Source organism: Podarcis filfolensis (genome assembly GCF_964270895.1).
Source record: "Podarcis filfolensis genome assembly, chromosome: 3".
NCBI lineage: Eukaryota > Metazoa > Chordata > Lepidosauria > Squamata > Lacertidae > Podarcis > Podarcis filfolensis.
In genome coordinates, this window is record NC_139606.1 from 99,773,953 (window position 1) to 99,800,033 (window position 26,081).

The 26,081-nt window shown below is 44.1% G+C and overlaps 1 protein-coding gene and 1 long non-coding RNA gene across 7 annotated transcripts in view; one reads left to right on the plus strand and one right to left on the minus strand.

The window, feature by feature from the left end:
* Positions 1–26,081, minus strand: part of HAAO (3-hydroxyanthranilate 3,4-dioxygenase) — a 38,525-nt gene that overhangs the window by 7,218 nt on the left and 5,226 nt on the right. The window contains exons 5-10 of one of the 6 annotated variants that reach the window (XR_014545859.1): positions 25,236–25,361; positions 24,713–24,756; positions 20,711–20,856; positions 19,141–19,209; positions 16,725–16,807; positions 13,479–14,303 (exon numbers count right to left, since the gene is read on the minus strand). Coding sequence is in view for 5 of the 6 variants with exons in the window: in XM_083605537.1 (XP_083461663.1) it covers positions 14,176–14,254; positions 16,725–16,807; positions 19,141–19,209; positions 20,711–20,856; positions 24,713–24,756; positions 25,236–25,361 (547 nt within the window). In the remaining variant the exon portion in view is untranslated. Of the gene's footprint in view, positions 1–13,241; positions 14,304–16,724; positions 16,808–19,140; positions 19,210–20,710; positions 20,857–24,712; positions 24,757–25,235; positions 25,362–26,081 lie in introns of those variants that run through there. The other 5 variants (XM_083605539.1, XM_083605537.1, XM_083605538.1 and 2 more) reach the window with 5 other exon arrangements.
* On the plus strand, positions 10,174–12,691 carry LOC310758820. The gene is made up of 3 exons (XR_014545962.1): positions 10,174–10,364; positions 11,355–11,465; positions 12,474–12,691. It is a non-coding gene; the product is annotated as an uncharacterized lncRNA (long non-coding RNA).

Sequence of the window (26,081 nt, forward strand, 5' to 3'; positions counted from 1 at the left end):
ACTGGACTTAACCTTCCAGGGGTCATTTACCTTTTTACCCCACCTACATAGTTAGTGTGAAATGGAAGTAGCATCACATACCAGCTGCCATAGCCATACATCTGCAACATCATCAATAGAAAGCAACATCATCAATAGAAGATGCATCCATGTGGGAGATTTTTCTGACAATGTAAACCACCTCAAATCAGACTTGATTAATAGAGGTATATAGTAATAATAATAATAATTTTATTATTTGTATTCCACCCATCTGGCTGGGTTTCCCCAGCCACTCTGGGTGGCTTCCAACAAATTTAAATCATAATAAAACATCAAACATTAACAACTTCCCTAAACAGAGCTGCCTTCAGATGTCTTCTAAAAGTTGTATAGTTATTAATCTCCTTGACATCTGATTGGTGGACGTTCCACATGGAGAGAGCCACAACTGAGAAGGCCCTCTGCCTGGTTCCCTGTAACCTCATTTGTTGCAGTGAGGGAACCACCAGAAGGCCCTCAGAGCTGAACCTCAATGTCTGGGCAGAACGATGGGGTTGAGATGCTCCTTTAGGAATATAGGGCCAAGGCTGTTTAGGGCTTTAAAGGTCAGCACCAACACTTCGAATAAGTTATATAAATATCTATTTTTATTTATGTTTAATGTTAACTGAAAAGGCACATTTAACGTCACTTGTTTGGTCTCTTGATGACTAAATCTGTGTTCCTCAGAAGTACTGGTGTAAATCAGTTTAGCAGGAATCTGTATAGCTCCCTAGAATGGCTGTTGGGCATACAACTGCTACAGAGTTTCTCCTAGTTCAGGGTTTGGGAACCTGTAGTCTTCCCGACATGGCTTGACTACAGCTGCCTTCATCTACTGGGAGTCCAACAGAGATTGGGCAGAGATTCCTCATCCTTGTCCAAGGCCAATAGAAGAGAGAGAGAATGGACATCTTCGGGCTAGACTATCCTTGAGGAACATTGTATATCATTTATTCCCTGCCCCTGAATAAGATATAAAAAACACTTCTCCAAAGGAGGCTGCCTGTTCACTTGAAAAAATAATTCACTCAACTCCTCCTTTTCAAAGTACTCAAGTTTTTTCTACCTCAGTTTCAGAGCTGTCTCCAAAAAGTCTGAAGGATTTCTTCTGATCTATCTCTTCACGATGATCGTTCAGCCAGCCTTGAAAGGAAAAAGGATCCATGACCTTGGCTTCGTTTAAGGGGAAAGGCATTTCTTTCAAAAGTTCATCTGAAAACAAAGAAAATCTAGAGGTAGAAAAGATAGATATATATATATTTCTGATTGCTTTAGAAGCGGCGACAGGTGTTAGCCCATCAGAAAGCTTATTGCAAGAACATGTGATATTGTCATATTAATGCTTGGTGTTTCAGAAGATTCAAACATACGGGTAGAAAAGGACAAGGGCCAAATTTCAAATTATCTAACAGTCCACGACAGCTTCTCCTACTTCTCCTGCCCTTCACCAGCTTCTTTAAACCTGCCACCCATTAGGTCTTTCAATTCCTGCTTTGTCATAAATACAGACAACATTAAGCAGACACGTTTACTGCCACTACTCATTACCTCCCTACTGTGCATTAAAATGCCTTCTAGGGATTCTCTTGGCCAATATGGAACAAAACTGATTACGCAGCACTTCAAAATTTAATATCCTGCATTTCCTGATTGTTTTGAAACAGTCTGAAACACTCTCTGCCCTTTCAAATCCTGTTCTGGGGTTCACAGTTTTGCACCCTGTGAAATTAACTTCAGTCTCTTAACTAAATGCAAAGGTGAAATCTTCTCCCACACTCCCATTTTCTTCTTCAAAAGCCACAGGTTACTCTCAAAACATGTCTCTGGGGTGCCTTTTCGGTAATGGTCCAAATAAGATGCAGAAAAATGCAACTGTGGTAGCCCAGGTAGTTATGAAGCACATTAGGTAAGCATCAGTAGTATAGTCAGCCAGGGGTCCTGGGATTGCGGCCTACTTAGAAACCTTCCTGTATCCTGTATAATTGTTTTTGCAGATCAGGTTTAGATGTGGGGGAAAAAAATGTACTGCGCTGGGAATAACAAAGACATGGCACCAAAATTTATAGTTTAAAAAACCCCAACCCAAACAGATAAGAAACTTGTTAAAACTCTGCAGATCCCTAGTAAGAAAATGCTATTCCTGGTAACTGGCCTCTAAGGTCTTTTAATTTTAAAAACCCTCGTGCCAACACTTCATGCATGGTGGAGCAGCACAAGCTGGGCAGCTTCTCCCCAACACCTGCCTTCCCAACCCCAAGAGTCACTGTCAGTTCTGAGGAAGGAAGAGGCTTAGCAGAGGTAGACCAGTGCTCCTGCCACCATGTTTGCACCTCGCTGGGAGCCAGTGTGGTGTAGTGGTTAAGAGCAGTAGACTCGTAATCTGGTGAACCGGGTTCGCGTCTCCACTACTCCACATGCAGCTGCTGGGTGACCAGCAGCTAGTCACACTTCTCTGAAGTCTCTCAGCCCCACTCACCTCACAGAGTGTTTCTTGTGGGGGAGGAAAGGAAAGGAGAATGTTAGCCGCTTTGAGACTCCTTTGGGTAGTGATAAAGCGGGATATCAAATCCAAACTCCTCCTCCTCCTCCTCCTCCTCCTCCTCCTCTTCTTCTTCTTCACTGAACTCCCTACCCTGTGTCTCACCTTTCCTCCTCTGAGGAATGCTCAGTGTTGGGAATGCAGGTGAGCAACGTTGCCTTGCCTTACCCACCCCCCTCCGATGGCTGCTGCATCTAGTGGTGTCTTATAGGTAGAGATGGAGAAGAAATTCAGTTTAGTGAGGACTTGCAATGCAAACCTACCCAATTGGAAGTTCCTGAAACAACATGCAAATCTTCAAGACTGGAACTTCTCTTCATTTTACGATGCAGTTCCCCAACCAAATGATGCGTACAAAAATGTGTATCTCAGCTTCAATGTCAGGGCTTCAATGGCCTCTGCAAGTCTCCACTGGCACACTTATAGCAGATTTTGATAGCCAAGATGTGTAAATAAGAAGCAGATTCTTGACGTTCCTGAAAGACTAAATGCATTCCCCCACATCCAAAGAACAAGAAAGTGTGATAGGACTTCCTTTCAACATCCTTTGTTTTATTTTGTACAGTCATACCTCATGTTGCGTCCGCTTCAGGTTATGTGTTTTCGTGTTGTGTCCCGCAGCAACACGGAAGTACTGGAAAGGGTTACTTCTGGATTTTGCGACTGGTGCATGCGCAGAAGCACTAAATCACACCGTGCACATGCACAGATGCAGCGCTTTGGCTTGCATCAATTCCATGTTACGGACGGGCCTCCGGAATGGATTCCGTCCGTAACATGATGTTCCAGTGTATTGAAGAGACTTTATCCACTCAGTCAGTAAACCTACACCCACTTACCAAGGAGTAAGCGCCATTTAACTAAGTAGATTTCACTTCTGAGTAGACCCATACAGGATCACCTTTTTTCAGGTTTCATTCAATGAACATGAAATGTGACATGTAATGTTAATGGCAATGTCCAGATTATCTAGTAATACTTTATTTAGAATTTCAGATTCTGGTTCTGAGTGCAAAATTAAGAAGATGAGAAGAGCCTGCTGGATCAGGCCAATGACCAATTCACTCCAGCATTCTGTTCTCATAAGAGTCAGCCAGATGCCTGTGGGAAACTGGCTTGAAGGACCCAAGCACAAGGGTCTTCTCCCCTCCAGTTATTTTCAGCAACTGGTAATCGGAAGCAGCTCTCAAAGTGTGATTGCCAGAGAAAGTGTTCCTGACAAATTGGTACACAAAGCTCCTGCACATTAGAAATGCATTCAGGACACACAAGAAACCCATAAAGAGAGAATACAATTGCACATTGTACTTAAGGTACACAGTATAGTTCCATCTGGCTGAACTCAGATAGCAATGTCCCAACTCCTGCCTGCCTTCATATAATTTCAGTACACTGTGGGAGGTGTACCAGAGCAAATGCATCCGCTGGCCAAGAAAGCACATACATAAAAGGCAGATGATGAAATGAAAAACTCACAAGGTCATAGGCTGATGACTGTTTCATTTCAGTTTCTGGCCAAAAACCTCCCCTTTCATGCTATAAGGCATGGAGAGTCCTCCCCTCCCTTCAGTGACTTCAAAGAGTAGTAGCGAAGTTAGCTAATATGAATCCTCCACCTTCCATCTCCCACAACATCCCGGGCGTCAACAAGAAGTTCCTCCTCTCTGCATTCTTTTTTCTCTAAGATGGACAGACCTCCTAGTTTTGGGGGAGGGAGGGTCTTCCCTTCTGTTTTTCTTTCCATTATCTCGTAGCTAGGCAACTCCCGTCTAAGATGCTCTGTGTCTGTGTCTCTCCCTGCTTCTGAAACTGCTGGAGACAAGGGGCGCGAATCTTCCCACTCCTCGAGCTCCTCTTCAAAGAGGATCTGATCTGCCTGAGAATGCATTCCCCAATCCTCTGATTCAGACCATTCCCTGACACATGCTGATTGGGCTGTTCTAGGATACTACGGGTGGCATTGTGGTCTAAACCACTGAGCCTTGGGTTTGCCAATCAAAAGGTTGGCGGTTTGTATCCCCGCAACGGGGTGAGCTCCCGTTGCTCTGTCCCAGCTCCTGCCAACCTAGCAGTTCAAAAGCACGCCAAAAAGTGCAAGTAGATTAATAAGTACCGCTCCGGCAGGAAGGTAAACAAGGTTTCCATGTGCTGCTCTGGTGTCGGTGTTCGTTTGTGCCAGAAGCGGCTTAGTCATGCTGGCCACATGACCTGGAAAAACTGTCTGCGGAGAGGACAAACACCGGCTCTCTCGGCCTGTAAAGCGAGATGAGCGCCGCAACCCCAGAGTCGTTCGCAACTGGACTTAACTGTCAGGGGTCTCTTTACCTTTACTGTACCTTAGGATACTGCAGCTAAAATAGCACTGACTAATTTGAACCCACTCAACCCCCCCCCCACTATCTTGGACTATTACACCACTGCATATATCATACTTGAAAGAAAAGAAAAGAAAAAACCAAGAAAGGATGACAAGCTAAAGAGAAACAGTATATAATTTTTATTCTATGCAGGAGTGTGAAGGCTGATGACTGTGTCAATTCTAAAAAAAAATTTTTTCCTTCCAGTAGCACCTTATAGACCAACTAAGTTAGTTCTTGGTATGAGCTTTCGTGTGCATGCACACTTCTTCAGATACACTGAAACAGAAGTTGCCAGATCCTTCTATATAGTGAGAAGGTGGGGAGGGGTATTACTCTGAAGGGTGGTGGGAATGGGTGATTGCGTGGCGATACCCGCCCCCTCCCACAGATGAAGTAAATAAAGACACCGGACACCAGAATTAAGGTTAATGGGCGTAAATGGCCACAACTTTATTGATTACAGGTAAGAGCGGTATTGGCTTTAGGCATTGGCCCTAACAGACTATCCGGTCTAACCGGAAGGGTTAAGCACCAACAAGGGGAACCCCCGAGATGCACATCCCTGGGGCGCTCCCCAAGGGGTTACCGCTCGGGGGCGCGCTTTAGGCCCTAGCCTCCGTAGGTTTCGGACGAGGCGACACCCCCCGGAGTCCTTTAACGAACTACCCATCCAGATTTGGGGGAGGTGATGGCGTTCCTCCCCCCCAACTTCATTTGCATAACAATACCCCTGCCAATGCCTAACCGCCACACGAGCCAAGCTCGCCGCCAATACCCTCAGACCTGTAACCAATCCTTCAACCCTTGAAAAATGTCCGCCAGCCAGATATCGTTACCAGCATCGGTAAGATGTACGCCATCCCCGCGGTAGAGTGCCTCATTGCAGAATTGGATGCCTGGGTGTTCAATGACCCGCCCACCCATTGCAGCCACTCTACGCGCTACCGAGCGCTCCAGGAGCCGCCTGGCTCTATTAACGGCCACGGGATTAGTGGCGTCCCGCCAACAGCGCCTTTCCAGCAGAGAAGACCATATAATTGTTAGCTTTGGATAGGAGGCCCTCAACTCCTCCAGGTCATTGACAATATTCCACAGTAAGTCCACCCCCTTTCTGTAAGCGAGGTCGTTCTCGCCCAGTTGGATGACCAGCGCCTCTGTTGGGCCTTGTACTGCAATTTTATTTGATACTGCTGGGCGGAATTCCTCCCAGCGCATTCCCCGACGTGCCAACCAGTAAACTTCAGCATTACTGGGGAGCTGGAGATCGACGGGACATCCCGTAGACATTGCCCGCAGACTTGCCCAGTGGACAATGCTGTGGCCCACGATCCAGATCCGCACAGCGCCGCCATCTGAAAACAAGAAAGCAAGAGAGCCGGGTCAGGGTGGGGGGCAGATGGGGAAAAGGGAAAACCGGGGGAGGGGTTAGTGTGATTTCCGAATGTAACCCCTGTAGGCATTCGACTTCCACCGCCCTATGTCCATTATCCTCTCTGCTGGCAAACCCATGTGGGCGGCGGTGGTGGCAGCCCCGATGCGGAAAGAATGAGCGGCGTACTCCTCGGGTGAGAGCCCGATGGCCGCGATCGCCTTCCGCATGACCCTCGTGAATTGGTGTTTTGACAAGCAAGAGCCATCGGCATGTATGAAGAAGGGCCACTAGCTTTTGGCCTTAAGCACAGAAATTTTCTAGCATCCTTAACTGGGCAAGGGCCGGCCGACTGAGTAGCTTGCAGACGGACTAGAGCCCCTCTACCGAGCTGGTCGGTCTTTGAGCTGCGGATTTTAAGGACTACCTCAGAGCTGGACAAGGACACATCCTCGAAGAGGAGCCCCCTGCCGACGCCGATCAGTTGGTTGTCGAAGACCACCTTGCCTATGCGTAAGGCGCCGAAGAAAGCGAAGGAAAATGCTGCGGAAAATAACCTGGCCTCATACCTGGACCAGCAGATAACCCTGAGCTTTGTGCGTATTTGCGTAAGTATGTCAAAAGTTATGGGACGTCTGCTGTCAGAACTAGGAGGCTGCGATCTACGCCAGCCCTCCAGCATCTTCCGCACCACGAAGTGTGCACAGGGGTCAACCGAGAACAGAGCTTTGGAGAAAAACGATATAGCAGCGGATTGAATATTAAGAGTTTTGGGGGCCCGACCTAGGTCGCGAAGGCGTACAAGGTATTCTATAACCTCCGACTTAGTTGGGGTTCTTCCTGGTTTAAACCGACCTTTTTTCTGACGGAATAATGTGAAATCTAACCACGCCTTGTTATAGGATCTAAGGGTTGAGGGCGCCACTGCTGACAATACTCCCTTTATTGCTTCTCGTTGCCAATACTCCAGAGGTGCTCCGGAAACGGCTGTGGCAGCTGCTGCGCATCCGGCGCCAATGAGCGAAAGCGCTCCATCTGGAAACGAGACAAAGCGTCCGCAATGTTGTTATCAATCCCCGGCACAAATTTGGCTGAAGCGTATAAGTTTAGTTTAAGGCAGGAAAGGACAAAATATCGTAACAGAGACGCAACTCTAGGGGAGCGAGAAGATTGTTTATTCAAGACGGACACCACCGCTTGGTTGTCCGTCCAGAAGCAGACCCGGCGATCCTTAAATTTCTCAGACCAAAGATGAATTGCAACTACTATAGGGAAGAATTCTAGGAAAGTTAAATCACGGAGAATGGGTTTTCCCTGCCATGAAGGGGGCCAATGCTGTGCACACCACTGCCCTCTAAAGTAGACCCCGAAACCCAGGGAACCTGCTGCATCTGAATGCACTTGGAAGTCAGCCTGAAGGGCCATGCTGTCTTGCCAAAGAGAAATTCCATTGTAGCCATCCAAGAATTGAAGCCAAACCTGGAGATCCGATTTTACCGCCTGCGACAGGCGCACCCTATGATGTGGTGACCGCAGCTGCTGTAAGGAAGAAAAGGGGCGAGGCAGGGCTGCCCTGACCTTAAGTGCACCTGGCAAGCCCGCCCCCAGCGCCAGCCGATTGGCTGGCGATGAGGGCGATGAATATTGATGAGCTAGGGGAATCCCTGAGTCCCGCAGGGCTGACGCCGGCCCCGCGAGATTGTAGTTGGGGGCGTGAGCCCGCAACCCCACCCCCTCTCTATGTCGGGAGTGTCTTTGGCAGATAGCTGTGATGAGCCTGTTGACGACTCTTAACGACTGCAATAGGTCTTACAGGAAAAAGCAAGGGGTGAGAAGGTGAAAAATGGCTTTGTCATGTGTAATGAGATAAGAATCCAATGTCTTTGTTCAGACCAGGTCTCTCCTGGTCTATCTGTAACTGTGTCAATTCTGTTTCCAAGAATTGCCATGTCCAAGTTTGCCATGTCAACATTTAAAGGGGAAATAGATTAGTGCAGAGATGTACCCTCTTTTTCAACTCCAGGGAAATCCTGAAGGTGCAAGGGGTTCATGCCAGTGGCCACACACATTGACTAAGAGGCAGGCAGCTTATACACACATGCCATGGGAGAGAAGCACTATGACAACTGACACATTTGTTAATTTTGGATTCTGTCTCATTTCTTGATTCCTAAATTCAGTTTTCCAGAATTCCACAACAATTCATTATTTTAATGATATTTGGAAGTAATTGTGCTGGGCCCGGGGGTAACACGAGAACCTTGGTCCAGGTCCAGTCCAGAATCTAAAGGTTCTGCTAGGAGTCAGTCCGACAGGGTCAAGGCAGGACACGAGGCAGGAAACCAGGCAAGGACAGGTATAGGATCTGGCATACAGCAATGTTGCTCCCACAACCTGGGGCGGGGTCTGACAGCCTTTTATCTTTGTTGGGGTAACAGCCGGTCCTGATCCCCAGGCGACTCACCTCCCTGTTTCGCTCGAAGGTGAGCACTCCTCCTGCAAGTACTCAGGTCTCTCCTTCTCTCAGACCTCAGTCTCTGCAGCTAGGGAGACTTCGGTGTGTTACTAGACCCAGGGGCTGCCTCAGCCTCCCCTGACCAAACCGGTAGTGGAGCAGCTGTAAGTGATGGCCCAGCTGAAGGCAACAAGGTAATCCCCGCATCTGGAGCCAGGGCAGGCTCAGGCACCTGACTCGGCCCAGTTGGTGTTTGTTGCAAAGGAACCTGTGCAGACTGGGACTTTTCAGGATCAGGCCCCAGACTTGTTTCTGATGTTGCCTGAGGCAAAGGATCCAGTGCAGACTGAGACTCCTCTGGTTCCGAGTCTGAGCCTGAGTCCCAAGCCATCACAGTAATACTATCTCCAACAAGTCTCTTCAATACAAAATAAAACAAAAGACGTTGACAGGAAATCCTATAACACTTTCTTCTTTTTTGGGGAAATGCATTTAGTATTTCAGGGACGTCAGGACTCTGCTGCTTATTTACACATCTTGGCTATCAAAATCTGCTATAAGATTGTCACTCCCATCTTTTCTATATTAGTGAGGCTAAAAGGTCTCCTTGAAGTTATTTTTGTATGGGCATGCATAAGGTTGTGAGGTAAGTATGGCCTTGCGGTGTTTATATTGTCATTTCTACAGATTTATTATATCAGATTAGAAACATTAAAACCATTCTCCATTTATTGTTGGGCAAGCATTGATGACATTTCTGATTTTGCCCTGCATTTATTTGGTCCTATGTTGGCTATTTGCATACTAGTTGCGCTGCAGAGAGCTTGCGAGGGAGACCACACATTCATTACAAGGAACGCAAAATAACTTTAGCTAGCTTTTAATAACAAAAACAAAAACTCCTTTTACACTTAATATATCAGTAAACATGACCCATCCACCAACCCAACCACCAGGGAACTGAGAGAGCTAGGTGCTGCTCTTTATATACTATACCCAATTGCTGACACAGCTTGATTAACACAACTTAGCAGCACCTGCTATACTGTTTCACGGCTGTAAAACTAGGTCACGTTATTTGCTCTGGCCCTTAAAGACATACACATCTTGTGGAACAATAATGAACCTTCAAATTTAAAGAGACCATTCAACACCTAAAAGTTGAATTAAACATTAAAACCATTGTCCATTTATTGTTGGGCAAGCATTGATGATATTTTTGATTCTGCCCTGCATTTATTTGGTCCTAAAAGTGGCAGGTGTGCCAGTGGGGACTTGCAGAGGCCATTGAAGCCCTGACATCAAAGAATCTGTTGCACCCACACTTCAAGTCCTCACTTAAATTGGGATTTTTGTTCTGTGATGAGTGGCCAGTTCATGATGTTATGGCCCACACATTTATCTTTATAGTTCCTTTCAAGACACCATGATCTCTAGGGTGTTGTTAAAAGGATCAAAGGAAGGAGCTTCTCCACCCTGGAGGAATCTAGTGAAGGTCCACATCTATTCCTCTGTGATTTGGGGCTCTGCTGGAGAACACACCTTTTGATACCAAGATGTCCATCCCAAGTCAAGTACTTCTTTCAATCTGTGTTTTCCTGTTCCTTACACCTGGAGGTATGTTCTTTTTGCAAGAGCTGGGAAAAGCACTGTCAGCCAAGGGAGGCAGCTTAAGTGCAGGTTGGCAGGCAGAAGTATGAACCAAACCAAATTTATGCTCTGTCCATAGAATCTGAACTGAGTCAGTTAAATGGAAATTCTTCTGTTCTCTCCCTCTGTTGCACCTTAATGGAAAGACTGTTGGTGGTGGCAATTGAGGGAGAGGGTGAGCCAAGGGCAGCTGTTGTTGCGGTGAAGCTGATCAGAGAATCAGAGAATCTTAGAGTTGGAAGGGACCCAAGAGTCATCTAGTCCAACTCCCTGCAATCAATGATGGAGAGGCCCTGCTTCACATCTCTTTCTTTACTGCAGCCTGTTAGAATCTGTTAAACATTTTATCTATTTAAGCAACTCTCCCTAATATTCAAGCAGGGAAACTGACTCCTTTACCGGGTAGAGATACTTTGCAAACAGAAAATAAAACTCAAGATGTGGGCAAGCCTTCTGTAGCACAAGAAATCTTTAATAAAAACTATTTATTTTTAAAAAAGATGAGGGTAAACTATAGGTTCATCTCAGAGCTAAGGGTTGATGGCTCAATGTTTTCCCATCCTGTGCCAACTCCTTTTAATCCCATTTGGAGGCAATTCTTTAAAGAACAAGCCATGAAAAATCCACCCAGCTTTACAAGCATGAAGTCCTTCAGAAGTGGTCTGGGGGCTTTCTCTTTCTCCATTTCTCCATTTAATATTTTACAGTGGCTTAGGGAAATTCTGTGGCCATTTGACTATTACTTTTTAAAAATCTTGTTAATTATTCTGTATGATTTCTGCTGTATTCTGTCTTATGATTTTTGATGTATTCCTGATGCTCTATTACCCTATTGTCATTCATTGTTTCTAAGACACTTTGGTGTTCCTTTGAATGAAAAGCAGCATAGAAAAATAATCCATCAATCAAAGCCACCCTCCATTATTCACAACATTTTGGTTTTGTCTTTTGGAGCAGATGCTCGCCTCTGTAAAAAATGCCTAATTATGATACCAGGAATACCATGCAACGGCCAAACATGTGAAGTTGATGATGGAGGAACCTGTGTTGGCATCACCACCCGCGAAGGTAAGAAACAGCTGCAAAGGTTGTGCCTTGTTTGGGCTCCATGGTCCACATTCCCCTTCTGCTTATTTTCCTTTTTTTTCCAGCTTAGTGATACAGCAATGGGGAATAATTCATGGAAATGCCTTTGTCAGAAGCATAGCTTCAAGCATGCAGTCTGAGCTTGTATGCAACAAGCTCAGACATTTCTTTCCTGACTGTTGCATAGTTGAAGGGAGTGTGAGTGTAGAAAGGAAGAGAAGGTCTTATTTCCTCCATCACTCAGTGGCATAGCAAGGTCAGGTGGTACCCCGTGCAGAAAATTTCTTGCCCCCCCCCCAGCACATTGAAATAATTAAAAGAAGGACAAATAAGATACTTACATCACCAGAGAAGAGAGTGTGTGACCTAATTCTATAAAACACAGCTCTCTGGTCTCAAAGCCTCCATGCATACTTATGTTTCACTGCTATATTCCACAGTACGCATGTGGGTACCACACAATACTCCACTCCACTCCTTCCCATATATGCTTCCTAAACTTGTTTGTGTGTTTCTCTCTGCATTCTAGAGCAGATTTAGGGGCTGTTGAAGAAGTTGGGGAGAGACATGTGTACGTGTATTCAGAATAGCTTTGTTTCCCCAGAGTAATAAACCTTGGACTCAGCTGCATTAGTAAAGAAAAAACATTTTATATGCATTATAACACTGTGACACTGGATGGCACTGTGGAGTCCCATCTTTCTCCAACGTGATTTCCCATTATAAAGTTTACAACACGTTTTCCTAAAATGTTATATATATATATATATATATATATATATATATATATATATATATATATATGTCTAGATTCAGCCCTTGTGTTTCTTTATTCTTTCAGCCATCAGTATTACCAGGTTTTTTAATGGAGAGCACTTTGGTTATTTTATGTGAATTCCAGTTAATCATTGTGGTAACTGAGGATGAGAATGATACATATCTTCACTCTTTTCTCTCTTCCTCTTTTTTCCTCTTCACACGTTGTCTCAGATGGGGTGTTTAGAGATAAAATACTCGATTGTGCATTGAAGAATATGGTGACGTGTAATGTGCCTTGTCCTAATGAAAATGGTATCCGTCGGGAAGTCAAATGCTGTGATGATTCTGATTTCTGCAATGCAAACTTTTAAAACAGGCTGAGAGTCATCTCAAGATTCTGCCTTCCTGCAAATAATAAATATTTACTCTGTTCCCCCTCAGCTTGTCAACCTTTCTTGTGTTTTCCTTTCTTTCAAATATGCTATATGCTGTGGTGTAATGGTCCAAGACAGAGGGGGGTAAGTGGGTTCAAAATGGCCAGGACTATTTTGGCTGCAATATACGATAGCAGCTGAATCAGCATGAAAGGGGAGATTTTTGCTCACTGTATTCTGCAAAGTCAATCATTTAGGAACACTTGAAACATGAGGAGCTTGGGTTTAAAGAGAACGGTGGGCAAGTGTTGTTATGCACAATGTGTCGATTTCTATATATCACTTGCTCTCATTTCCTCTACTTTCAAAACTTTCATCAACTCCCTATTTTTTTTAATCAAAACTCATGTTTCAAGCCATCAATTCAGCTTCCTATTACACAGCTCCTTTTGGCTTTTTCGAGTGGGATCTACGAACCACTGGCTCAGACTGTCCAAATCCTTCCCCTCACCCCACTCCATCCCTGTTGACCCTGCCAACTTTTAAAATTAAATCTGGTGTTGTGGGTGATGCAAGTCTGTTCAAGAGTTCTGACACTGTGTTATATATAACAACTAGGCATTCGTTTTACAAGCCCTCACTCCTGGTGGAACACTGAAATATGTTTTATTTTTTCTTAGGCCACATTCGCACCATGCATTTAAATTACTATGATACCACTTTAAACAGCCATGGCTTCCCCCACCCCTAAAATCTTGGAGTTGTCATTTATTTTTATTCCATTTTTTTTTAAAAAAAATTGTTATCATTTTCGAAAAATATAAGCATTAACAGAACAATTGGTTTTCCCCATTCCCACCACCTCTCCCTGGAACAGAAGACTAATGAGTCAGATTTTCCCATAAGTCCATGTGAATATTTCATAAAGGGGTAACATATTTCAACAAAATTATCCAGATCAGATGCCTTTTGAGACATGTACTCTCTTCATTAGTTTCTCGGACAAAGCAATTGTCCATTCCCCCCCCCCCCCATTGTCTGATGTGTAGGTGATCAATTACTTTGCTATGAGTAATTGTGCAGCCACCAGAAGAAAATCAATAAGTTCCTTATAACAAATTAAGTTGAATATCAGTTAATAAGCCTAGGCTTGGATTACATTATATGTCCTGATCCGTGATTTTGCTTATTTCTGTACATACTTACTCTTTCTCAGAATGGTTGTAACAGCTCACATGCCCACCACATATGAAAAGTCATATCAGTTGCCCTGTAGTTTATTAAGGGTGCTGAGAGTTGCTTGTAAACTCTCCTATTCCTTCCCAGAGCTACAATTCCAGAGTCGTTTGACAATCAATCCCTCTTCCCAGGGAGCCGTGTCAACTTTAAAAAACTACCATTCCTAGGATTATTTGGAGGAATCTATGACTGTTTAAAGTGGTGTCATATAGTTTTAGATGTGTGGATTCAAGATTAATGAATCTCTTCTTCTTCTTCTTCTTCTTCTTCTTCTTCTTCTTCTTCTTCTTCTTCTTCTTCTTCTTCTGAGATTGCAGTGCTCACATAAAACATTTTATCAGTCTTTTATGAATCAGTCTTGCCAGCAACTCAGGTATAGGGTCTTTTCCGTGCAGGATCCTGAATAACGGAAAGAGCAATGGATCCTTCAGCTCTCTTCCACTGGAACCTTCAAAACACAACAGAGAATGGGACTGAATGGCAGACACGCACCCCTCCACTGATCCTGCTGTTTTTTAAACCATATCAGTTAATCTTTTCAGATTGACTCTAAGCATTCATTGCCCGATAACAATAAACTCTCCCTTTAGGTTATTCATTGCTTGTTGACAATGCTAGAAGAATTTCTGAGGATGCGGAACACTTTTTACCAAATACCAAATCCCTTCCGCCTCTCACTTCACCTCCTGCTCCTGAATTTAATTACTGGTAACTAGCAGAATGGAAAGAAGTAAAATGGTAGTTTAGGGAAAATGTCATTGCTTAATTGAGCAGTCAGCTATACAGAGTGTTGCCAAAATAAGTGGAAGCATTAGATTGTTGTAATGAGACTGGACTGTCATGACTGAGAATGAACATCTCACCAGGGATTTGGGTAGATTAAACATATGGGCGGGATTCAATGCAGTTCATAGCAATGAGACCCTAGGTGTCAATTCCCCATCATAGAGCTGGGCTCTACCAACTTTAAAACATACGGAGCACATTAATTCTAAATAGGAAAGCAATCTATGGTGTGTGGGTCACAAATTATTAGGGCATGGGCAGGAACCTGAAAGCTGGTGGTCCTCCTGAATATGGGACAGAGTTAAGCCTCCTTGCCTTTCCGGTGCTGTATCACTGCCACTCGGAGTTGAGAGTGGATTTCATGCTTTTTATTCAGCTCATAGTGGTGAGGAGGAATGGAAGTTCCGCCAGAATGTCTGCTTTATATACATTATTTACACAATGGGCGCCATGTACTTAGCTAATTCTGGGATTCACCTGTAGGCCAATCAGGTTGCGGATACACTTCCACCTGGAGCTGGATTGGGTGGCTCCTGTGGACCAATCAGACTGCTGCATTCTGGACCCTATTATTCTAGGAGCAATCAGACTGCTGCCTTTTGGAGCCTATTCAACTCAGTACATGACAGCCACCTTTCTAGTTCAGTAGATTAAAGGTAAAAAGCATTCCAAGAAGACAGGAGTGGAATGGCAGCGTGGGAATGCTTAGTTTGAGACAGACAACGCAAACCTATATCACTCATAAGAAATCCCCACTGATATCAGTGAGGTTTACTCTGATATAAATATGTATTGCAGCCAAAATCTCATGCTTTCTATTTGACTTGTGGAACAAAGTTAGAAAAAGCAAAACAAGAACCCTCACAAAACATTTGGCTATTATGACTCCACTGGGGCAAGTGAAGCAGCCAATCTGACGCTCCAGCAATGGACTTGATGAGAGGAACCCAGAGATGAAAAGCAAGGTAGGGCTCCAAGTGGAGGCTGTTTAAATGGCCTGGACACAGACCTGAGGGAAGTCTTCTTGCTCTGTCAGCTCCAGCCCATTGTCCATGCCTGCACCCCCGTTCGCCAATTCCTGGTGCAGGCTAGGATCTGGCTCGTGATAGGTAGTCCGGGCTTACGCCCAGGCCACCTATCAGGGCAGGACACCATCCTCAAATCCCTCATCGTTTTGAGGGTCTTAGAAGAGCCTCTGCCATCCCACAACGCTGCCACATCGAGATGGTGAGCGGACTTGTCTATCGTCACTCTGAAGAATGTCCCATTAAGCAATCATTTTAATAAATAAATTGCAAATATGTTTATTTTATTTTATTGTATTTATTTATTAAATTTGCATACCACCCTATACCCATAGATCTTAGGACCACAAACTCCATAATTATTAAAAAAAAAATTGTGTACATCTAAATCTTTAAAATACAGTCGTACCTCAGAAGTTGAATGAATGCCTTGCAACTCGAACGTTTTGGCTCCCGAACGGCGCGAACCCGGAAGTGAGTGTTCCAGTTTGGAAATGTTCTTTGGAACCGAAACATTCAGCATGGGTTCTGAAGCTTCTGATTGGCTGCAGGAGCTTCCTGAAGCCAATTGGAAGCAGCGCCTTGGTTTCTGAACGTTTTGGAAGTCAAATCAACTTCCGGAACGGATTCCATTCGACTTCCAAGGTACGACTGTACAGGGGAAATAGCCAACAGTGAAACAAATAAATTCTCTGAGAAGGCCTGGTGAAACAAAATATCTTTTGGTATCAAAAATATCAAAATGACAGCACCTGTCTGATTTCAGTAGGAACAGTGTTACAAAATACTGGTGACACTACACACAAACAAGGGTAGCCAATATGGTGTCCTTCAGATGTTGTTGAACATTGCCCACCAGCCTCAGTCATCATGGTTAGGAAGGATGGGAGCTGTAGTTCAGCAAAATAAATAAATAAATAATGGCTACCCCTGGTGTAGAAACTAAATGAATTTTTCATGAGTAGAAAGCAGAAGGAGCAGTGATGTACCAATACCTGGGTGAGAGGAGGTGGCCATTTGCAAAAGGTGGCCAACCTCACATACTGTTGTATACTTACGCAGTCTGTTCTGGGATGAGAAGGCTGTCTCCATTTGCTAGACACAGGGTATTACTGTCAGCAGTAACAACAGATGTTCCTTCCTGAAAAGGCAGGAACAAAAGATAGGCTTTTAATTCTTCCTGAACTGTCATTAGCAGCCACAAACTAGGAAGTATATCTTAATAAACTAATCAGTCAGTCTAACCAAATCATCAGTAATCTAGTGATCCGGGAAATAAACAAATCAATTAATTCTGTAATAGCAGGGCTTGTGACCCAAAACAGTCTTTAACAACTATAGGCTTGATAGACATCCTTGGTTCTCCTCTTTCTGGGACCTGAATAAACTGAATGGTCATTGGGACAAGAACCTAGATTTGGCTGCTGGTGGGAGATTTTTCATTTACTACAGTGTTTCTCAACTTTTTTTCAGTCCATGTCCCCTTTTAGCTAACATAAAAAAGATGCCACACCCCCTTCAATCCCAGTTCACATAATTATTTAATTTGATTTTTTCACATGGATTGAAATTTCCTAACTTTAAATTTGTTTACTTATATTGTACATTACCAAAACAAAAAACAAAAACAAAAAAATCCCACTCTCACACACACTCCACACCAAGTTCTTCGTATGCCCCTGTTGGTTGAGAAAAAACTGATTTAGTGCATCACAAGTTGTGCAAACCTTGTATGCAGTGAAAAGGTTCTCCTTTGTTTTGATCAGTTTAGGGCTCATTACTTGCAGGAGGCGGGGGAATTGAGACCAATAATGTGAGTCGATGTAGAAATTTGGGGAAAAGCTGTTCACCTCTCCCTGGAATTCTGTAGTGATAGCTGACCTTTTCATTTGTGGAACTATTTGATTTGAAATAAAAAAACAAACAAACTGAGTGAGGCTTAACTTCCAAAGTAAAGCCAACAGAAAAACTCCCTGCTACCCAGTACATATGCACTGTGAGGAGCAGCAATCAGACTGAGTTTTGCAGCCCACAGCTCCACATAATGAAGCTGTCTTGAGGCGACCCACTTCTGTGGCAATGTTAATCAACTAAGCTAGCAGTGTGCTGATAGATATGTCAGCCTGAAAATATGGCACTTGGTCGTTCGAAGTATTTTTCAGTCTTCTCATCAGATGCTCAAAATACTTTCCAGGACCTGAAAAGTTGCTCACCAAGCCAACAGGGACTAGACTGACATTGTGTTGTTGTTTAGTCGTTTAGTCGTGTCCAACTCTTCGTGACCCCATGGACCAGAGCACACCAGGCACTCCTGTCTTCCACTGCCTCCCGCAGTTTGGTCAGACTCATGTTTGTAGCTTCGAGAACACTGTCCAACCATCTCGGCCTCTGTCATCCCCTTCTCCTTGCGCCCTCCTTCTTTCCCAGCATCAGGGTCTTTTCCAGGGAGTCTTCTCTTCTCATGAGGTGGCCAAAGTATTGGAGCCTCAGCTTCAGGATCTGTCCTTCCAGTGAGCACTCAGGGCTGATTTCCTTCAGAATGGATAGGTTTGATCTTCTTGCAGCCCATGGGACTCTCAAGAGTCTCCTTCAGACTGACATTACTACAAGGAAAACCATGAATACACTACTAAAAAGGGCTCATATCTGTCTTGTAAGACTGATGCTCTGTGAGCCATTTCATTCCTGTGAGGACTAATGGAGGTCTTGCATGAACAGAACTTTTCAAATGGGCAGGTAGGGAGAATGCTTTAACACACAGGTTGTGCTTGTGGGCTGCCAATGGGACATCTGGGCTATATGGACTTTTGACCAGATCCAGCAATAATCATCTTCTATTCTTAAACTGAAGCACAGCCAGCATCAACAGTAGACTGGGTTCAGAGACTGCTGAGGAACCCATGGGTGAACCCCACTGCCTCAGTCCAACTGCAGCGATGACAAGGGTGTCCCAGCATCGTCTGTAGCCCCTGAAGTGAAAGACTTTTCTCCTGAGCCAGAGTCGAACCCACAGCTGGATCCTCTGCCCATGGAGGCTTCACCCAGCGGGGCAGAGCAGCTACGCTTGCTTTCTGACAAGTGTGTTGTTATTGCTTGCCAGGAGGAAAAGGGACAAGGCGGTGGGGTAGGGTTGGGGGAGACATGGCCGAACACTGGATTGGCTTTGCAGCATGCCAGCCTCTATGCCACCTTGCTGCTCTCCCTCCAGATAAGCAACTGGCTACCCCAGAAGCTACCATAGCAGTTCTGTCCTACCTGTTGAGCCACTTCTGATCAGTGCACACACCTCATGTATTTCCATTGCTTGTTCGATGGAAGAATTATTGCCAGTGCGGAAACACCGGCTCCCTCAGCCTGAAGTGAGATCAGCGCTGCACCCCCCAGTCGTCTTTGACTGGACTTAACCTTCCAGGGGTCCTTTACCTTTTTACCCTACCTACATAATTAGTGTGAAATGGAACTAGCATCACATACCAGCTGCCATAGCCATACATCTGCATTCTTTCCTCCCTCTTTGGTTATTCCTGGTCCAAAAATTATAACCTGGGCAACAAACCAAGAAAATGCAATGTGTTACTATGAGAATTATTTGTGTCAAAGTAAAATTATTTAACGGAAATTGTGAGAAGATGCATTAACCTTGCCAAAGGCTTTGTATACCAGAATGTAAAAACAAAATGTAACAGATCACATCTACACATTTCTCTCTCTTTACCTCTATGGTCTTTGCCCCTGTACTCTTCTGATCCTCCCACTAATAGCTTTGTGCTTTTATCCATAGTGCACACCACTCTTGGGACAGACAGTGTGTTTTCCTTTTGCCAGAGGCTTGCACTTGAACTTAATGGGAATCTTTTTCTGGACTTCAAACAGCTGTGATTCCTCATTTATTTTTCTCTTCTCATTCCTCCTAATCCCTGTTTAGAAGTTAGGGGCAGATCCCAATGGTTAACCTTGCTGGCACTGGTCATTGTAGCAATGTTCTGCACATCTTGTCCCAGCTCCTGGAGACTATGGGCACTTGGTTTTAACGATTTATTGCTTTTGCAAGTTGATTATGGTCACTTTTGTGAGGAAAGCAACATCATCAATAGAAGATGAATCCATGTGGGGGATTTTTCTGACATTGTAAACCACCTCCAATCAGACTTGATTATTAGAGGTAAATAGTAATAATAATAATAATTTTATTATTTGTATCCCACCTATCTGGCTGGGTTTCCCCAGCCACTCTGGGTGGCTTCCAACAAATATAAAATCATAATAAAACATCAAACATTAAAAACTTCCCTAAGCAGGGCTGCCTTCAGAAGTCTTCTAAAAGTTGTCTAGTTATTTATCTCCTTGACATCTGATTGGAGGATGTTCCACATGGAGAGAGCCACTACTGAGAAGGCCCTCTGCCTGCTTCCCTGTAACCTCATTTCTTGCAATGAGGGAACCACCAGAAGACCATCAGAGCTGAACCTCAATATCTGGGCAGAACGATGGGGTTGAGATGCTCCTTTATGAATACAGGGCCAAGGCTGTTTAGGGCTTTAAAGGTCAGCACCAACACTTTGAATAAGTTATATAAAAAGCTATTTTTATTTATGTTTAATGTTAAATGAAAAGGCACATTTAACATCACTTGTTTGGTCTCTTGATGACTAAATCTGTGTTCCTCAGAAGTACTGGTGTAAATCAGTTTGTGTATTAGCAGGAATCTGTATAGCTCCCTAGAACGGCTGTTGGGCATACAACTGCTATAGAGTTTCTCCTGGTTCAGGGTTTGGGAACCTGCAGTCTTCCAGACATGGCTTGACTACATCTACTGGGAGTCCAACAGAGATTGGGCAGAGATTCCTCATCCTTGTCCAAGGACAAGAGAAGAAAGAGAGAGTGGATATCTTCAGGCTAGATTATCCTTGAGAGACATTGCATATCATTTATTCCCTGCCCCTGAATAAGATATAAAAAACACTTCTCCAAAGGAGGCTGCCTGTTCACTTGAAAAAATAATTCACTCAACTCCTCCTTTTCAAAGTACTCAAGTTTTTTCTACCTCAGTTTCAGAGCTGTCTCCAAAAAGTCTGAAGGATTTCTTCTGATCTATCTCTTCACGATGATCGTTCAGCCAGCCTTGAAAGGAAAAAGGATCCATGACCTTGGCTTCGTTTAACGGGAAAGGCATTTCTTTCAAAAGTTCATCTAAAAACAAAGAAAATCTAGAGGTAGAAAAGATAGATAGATAGATTTCTGATTGCTTTAGAAGTGGTGACAGGTGTTAGCCCATCAGAAAGCTTATTGCAAGAACATGTGATATTGTTATATTAATGCTTGGTGTTTCAGAAGATTCAAACATACGGGTAGAAAAGGACAAGGGCCAAATTTCAAATTATCTAACAGTCCACGACAGCTTCTCCTACTTCTCCTGCCCTTCACCAGCTTCTTTAAACCTGCCACCATTAGGTCTTTCAATTCCTGCTTTGTCATAAATACAGACAACATTAAGCAGACACGTTTACTGCCACTACTCATTACCTACCTACTGTGCATTAAAATGCCTTCTAGGGATTCTCTTGGCCAATATGGAACAAAACTGATTACGCAGCACTTCCAAATTTACTACCCTGCATTTCCTGATTGTTTTGAAACAGTCTAAAACACACTCTGCCCTTTCAAATCCTGCTCTGAGGTTCACAGTTCTGCACCCTGTGAAATTAACTTCAGTCTCTCATCTAAATGCAAAGGTGAAATCTTCACCCACACTCCCATTTTCTTCTCTGAAAGCCACGCGGTACTCTCAAAACACGTCTCTGTGGTGCTTTTTTGGTAATGATCCAAATGAGATGCAGAAAAATGCAGCGTCTCTCTGTGGTATCCCAAGTAGTTATGAAGCACATTAGGTAAGCATCAGTAGTATAGTCAGCCAGGGGTCGTGGAATTGTGTTCATTTGGTCTACTTTAAAACCTTCCTGTATCCTGTATAATTGTTTTTGCAGATCAGGTTTAGATGTGAAAAAAATGTACTGCGCTGGGAATAACAAAGACATGGCACCAAAATTTATAGTTTTTTAAAAAACCCAAACAGATCAGAAACTTGTTAAAACTCTGCAGATCTCTGGCAAGAAAATGCTATTCCTGGTAACTGGCCTCTAAGGTCTTTTAATTTTAAAAACCCTCAGGCCAACACTTCATGCATGGTGGAGCAGCACAAGCTGGGCAGCTTCTCCCCAACACCTGCCCTCCCAACCCCAAGAGTCACTGTCAGTTCTGGGTAAGGAAGAGGCTTAGCAGAGGTAGTCCAGTGCTCCTGCCACCATGTTTGCACCACACTGAACTCCCTACCCTACCCTGTGTCTCACCTTTCCTCCTCTCAGGAATGCTCAGCATTGGGAATGCAGGTGAGCAACGTTGCCTTGCCTTACCCACCCCCTCCGATGGCTGCTGCATCTAGTGGTGTCTTATAGGTAGAGATGGAGAAGAAATTCAGTTTAATGAGGACTTGCAATGCGAACCTACCTGACTGGAAGTTCCTGAAACAACTTGCAAATCTTCAGGATTTGTACTTCTCTACATTTTACAATGCAGTTCCCCAACCAAACGACACATACAAAAATGTGTATATTAAAGTGTGCATCAAAAGGCATATGTTCCTGAAAACAACATATAAAATGCAAAATTGCTTTGCCAAAAAAAAAAAAAAAATGTGTATGCCAGGCAAAATTGCAGATAAAAGGAGGAAATTTCACTAAAATGCTGATGAATTTTCAGGGAAATTTTATTTTAAAAAAATCACAGAAAAAAAATGAGAAACTGAAACCAAAAAGGGGCAGATTCACCCACCCTTATTCCAGGAACTTGTCATGTACATTAACATCCTTGCACAGCAAGGATGACTGCACTTAACTAAATGAACAATTGATGCAGAAAACAGGTCACAAAGATGATTGTTTTCTTCTTGCATCAACCAGCTATTTTTCTTGCATTTCCCTCCTAACTTTCATTTAAGGCTGCCCAGAGCAGCTTAAACCTTTCTCTTTCTCCTCCTCTCCTCCATCATTTTAACTCCATAGCAATCCTGCTTGGGTTGAGAGATAGTGAACTCACATGAGAACATCCCAGGGTATAATATGAATGGATGGCATTCATGACATGAGGTCACTTCTACTTGATCTTTAAAGAAGGCGAATAAATCTGTGTGTCACTCCCATTTTGGTGGCAGCCAAATGATTACCACTAGTTCTAGTGTAGCACCCAGTTAGGGGTGAACTAGGAATGGGGATCCCATGGCTTTCCAGATGTTTTGCTGAACTGCAGCTCACATCATCCCTGACCTTGCTGGTTGGGGGCTGATGGGAACCAGAGGACAACAACATATGGGAGGCTCACAGCTTCTCTATCCCTGGGATAGTAAGGTAAAGGGACGCCTGACCATTAGGTCCAGTAGTGACTGACTCTGGTGTTGCGGTGCTCATCTCACTTTATTGGCCGAGGGAGCCGGCGTACAGCTTCCAGGTCATGTGGCCAGCATGACTAAGTTGCTTTTGGCGAACCAGAGCAGCGCACGGAAACGCCGTTTACCTTCCTGCCGGAGCAGTACCTATTTATCTACTTGCACTTTGACGTGCTTTCGAACTGCTAGGTTGGCAGGAGCAGAGACCCAGCAATGGGAGCTCACCCTGTCGCGGGGATTCAAACCGCTGACCTTCTAATCGGCAAGTCCTAGGCTCTGTGGTTTAACCCACAGCGCCACCCATGTCCCCCTGGGATAAAAGGTAAAGGTACCCCTGCCCGTCAGGGCCAGTCGTGACCGACTCTATGGATGCGTGCTCATCTCGCTCAAGAGGCCGGGAGCCAGTGCTGTCCGAAGACACTTCCGGGTCACGTGGCCAGCGTGACGAAGCTGCATCTGGCGAGCCAGCACCAGCGCCGCACACGGAAATGCCGTTTACCTTCCTGCTATAAAGCGGTCCCTATTTATCTACTTGCACTTAGGGGTGCTTTCGAACTGCTAGGTTGACAGGAGCTGGGACCGAACGACGGGAGCTCACCCCGCCGCGGGGATTCGAACCGCCGATCTTATGATCAGCAAGTCCTAGGCATTGAGGTTTTACCCACAGCGCCACCCGCGTCCCATGTCCCCCTGGGATAAACCACTGTAAAACCCAATGGCTGTTGCTAAAATGCAATTATAGCATTTGCCGTTTTTTAATCTACTCTGTCTGTTGTGTTAAGCTTAAGAGACAAACTGGCTTCAAGTAGTCTAGCTTCTTTGTATCTAGAAATAAACACAAGTGGTTTTGTTATTGTTAATATAATAGAGGACAGAGAAATACTCTCATAAGAGTTTTTAAGGGGGGCGGGAATAAACACAATAGCTCCTCTTTTGCTTTGTAATACTCTTAACCATGAAAGCTGCTCCGTGGGGCCGTGTGCAAACAATCATCCCTAAAAGCTCTCCTAATATTTCACCATGGGAATTGAACTGAACCACCATGAACCTTTTGCACAAGTTTACTGAAGCTGTCAGAGGAAGCACAAACACTCCAGACCAAAGTATTCCTCTTTCTTGTGAAAAGCTTTGTTAGAAAGCTATGTATTTTAATTTTTGAGATCCTGAAAAGCTCAGAGAAAGCTAGGCAATAAATCCATCTGCCTGTTGTTTCTACCCTTTCATTCTGGCAGAGTCTCAGTCAAGAGAAAAAGAGAGAAGAAAGTTAACATTTCTCCTGCAGAAGTTATTTCATTTGGAGCAGAGTTTAAAGAGAGATGGTGTTTCTGTACATACCATACATTTAAATCACATCCACCACCATCCCCAAATCCTGGAAACTGTTAAGGATGCTGAGATTGGGAATAGTAGCTCTGTGAGTGGTAAACTACAGTTCCCAGGATTCCCAAGGTCTGTGTGCTTTGAATGTGTCATGTGTGCACAGCCAGTACAGCCAGTAATAATAGGGTTTTTTTTGCTGTTAATTAAGCTTTCCTTAAGGGGGGAAAAAACCACCCATATTATTGCTTGTTGAATAATTGCTTTGATTCTGAAATCAGTTTATATTACCTGGATTGGGTTTTCCAGTCTGATACTGCCTTGAGCTGAAAAACCTGGAATGGCAAATGTTAAAGGAGTAAAACTTTTCAGACTAATATAGGTAACCAAATTGTATGTCTGGGTGACATTACAAATGCATTCTTGCTTTCCCACTCCCTCTGCGAAAAGTGAAGCTACAGGGAACTAGGCAGAGGGCCTTCTCGGTAGTGGCACCTGCCCTGTGGAAAGCCCTCCCAACAGACGTCAAACAGATAAGCAACTATTTGACTTTCATTAGACATCTGAAGGCAGCCCTGTTCAGGGAAGTTTTTAATGGCTGGTATTTCATTGTGTTTTTAGTGTTTTGTTGGAAGCTGCCCAGAGTGGCTGGGGCAACCCAGTCAGATAGTTAGATGAGCAGCAAATAATAATAATAATAATAATAATAATAATAATAATAATAATACAACTTGGGCCCATTAATTTCAGTGGGTCAGCTCTGAATAAAAGTTATTTGGATACAGCACGATGCAATAAAATGGAGAAGACTTACTCTTGGATTATTGGGATAAGTTGTGTGCCAAGGTCTTCACAGTAAAACCATCTCTCAAAAAGGACATTGGTTGATTCTCCAACGTAGTATCTGACAAAAGGGTGGGGGAGGAACTGCATTAAGTGGCTGTATCATATAAAATGGAAGGCTGTGTTATTTTACTCTCTAAATGCGTTTCAAAATATTATGCACTGGTTAAAAACAAATAAACGTATAATGCTTTGATTTGAACTTATCTGCACTGGGTAGGAAAATAAAATTCAGCACCACTGAGAATCTTGAAATCTGATTTCAGCTTAGATTGGACTTCAGTTAATTCATCTACATGGCAGCACATCCTTGTCATTAAGCACAGTATTGTCTGCACTGATGGGCAGAAGATCTCCAGGATTTGAAACTGAGGACATTTCCAGCCCAACCTTGAGACACCAGACCCTCTGTGTGCAAATATGTGCCATCCCACTGACTCTTTCCTCAATATGCTATTTACTACACATTGCATACTTGTTGGCATCCATCTGTTTAGAGAGCCAGTCCAGTGTGCCTCAAGGGGTGAAGTCAAACCACTGCTTTATCAGCACTGAAGTGAGCTCCATGGGATGTGTAGGATGTTACAGGAGGGGTAGAACCTATGGGGGACACACACACGCATTGTGCTCCTTATGGGCTAGTTTGTCCCACTTTGGTCTCCATCCTACCCTCAGATCTCACCTGTGACTCCTAGAAGCTGCCAGCATGCGACAGCGGCCACACCAGCTAAACCAGGTGAGGGTAGTTGATGGGTCTCAAACCCTCAGTGAGTTAGGGACTCCCCCCTGAATGTGTAGACAGGCTCTGCGACCAATG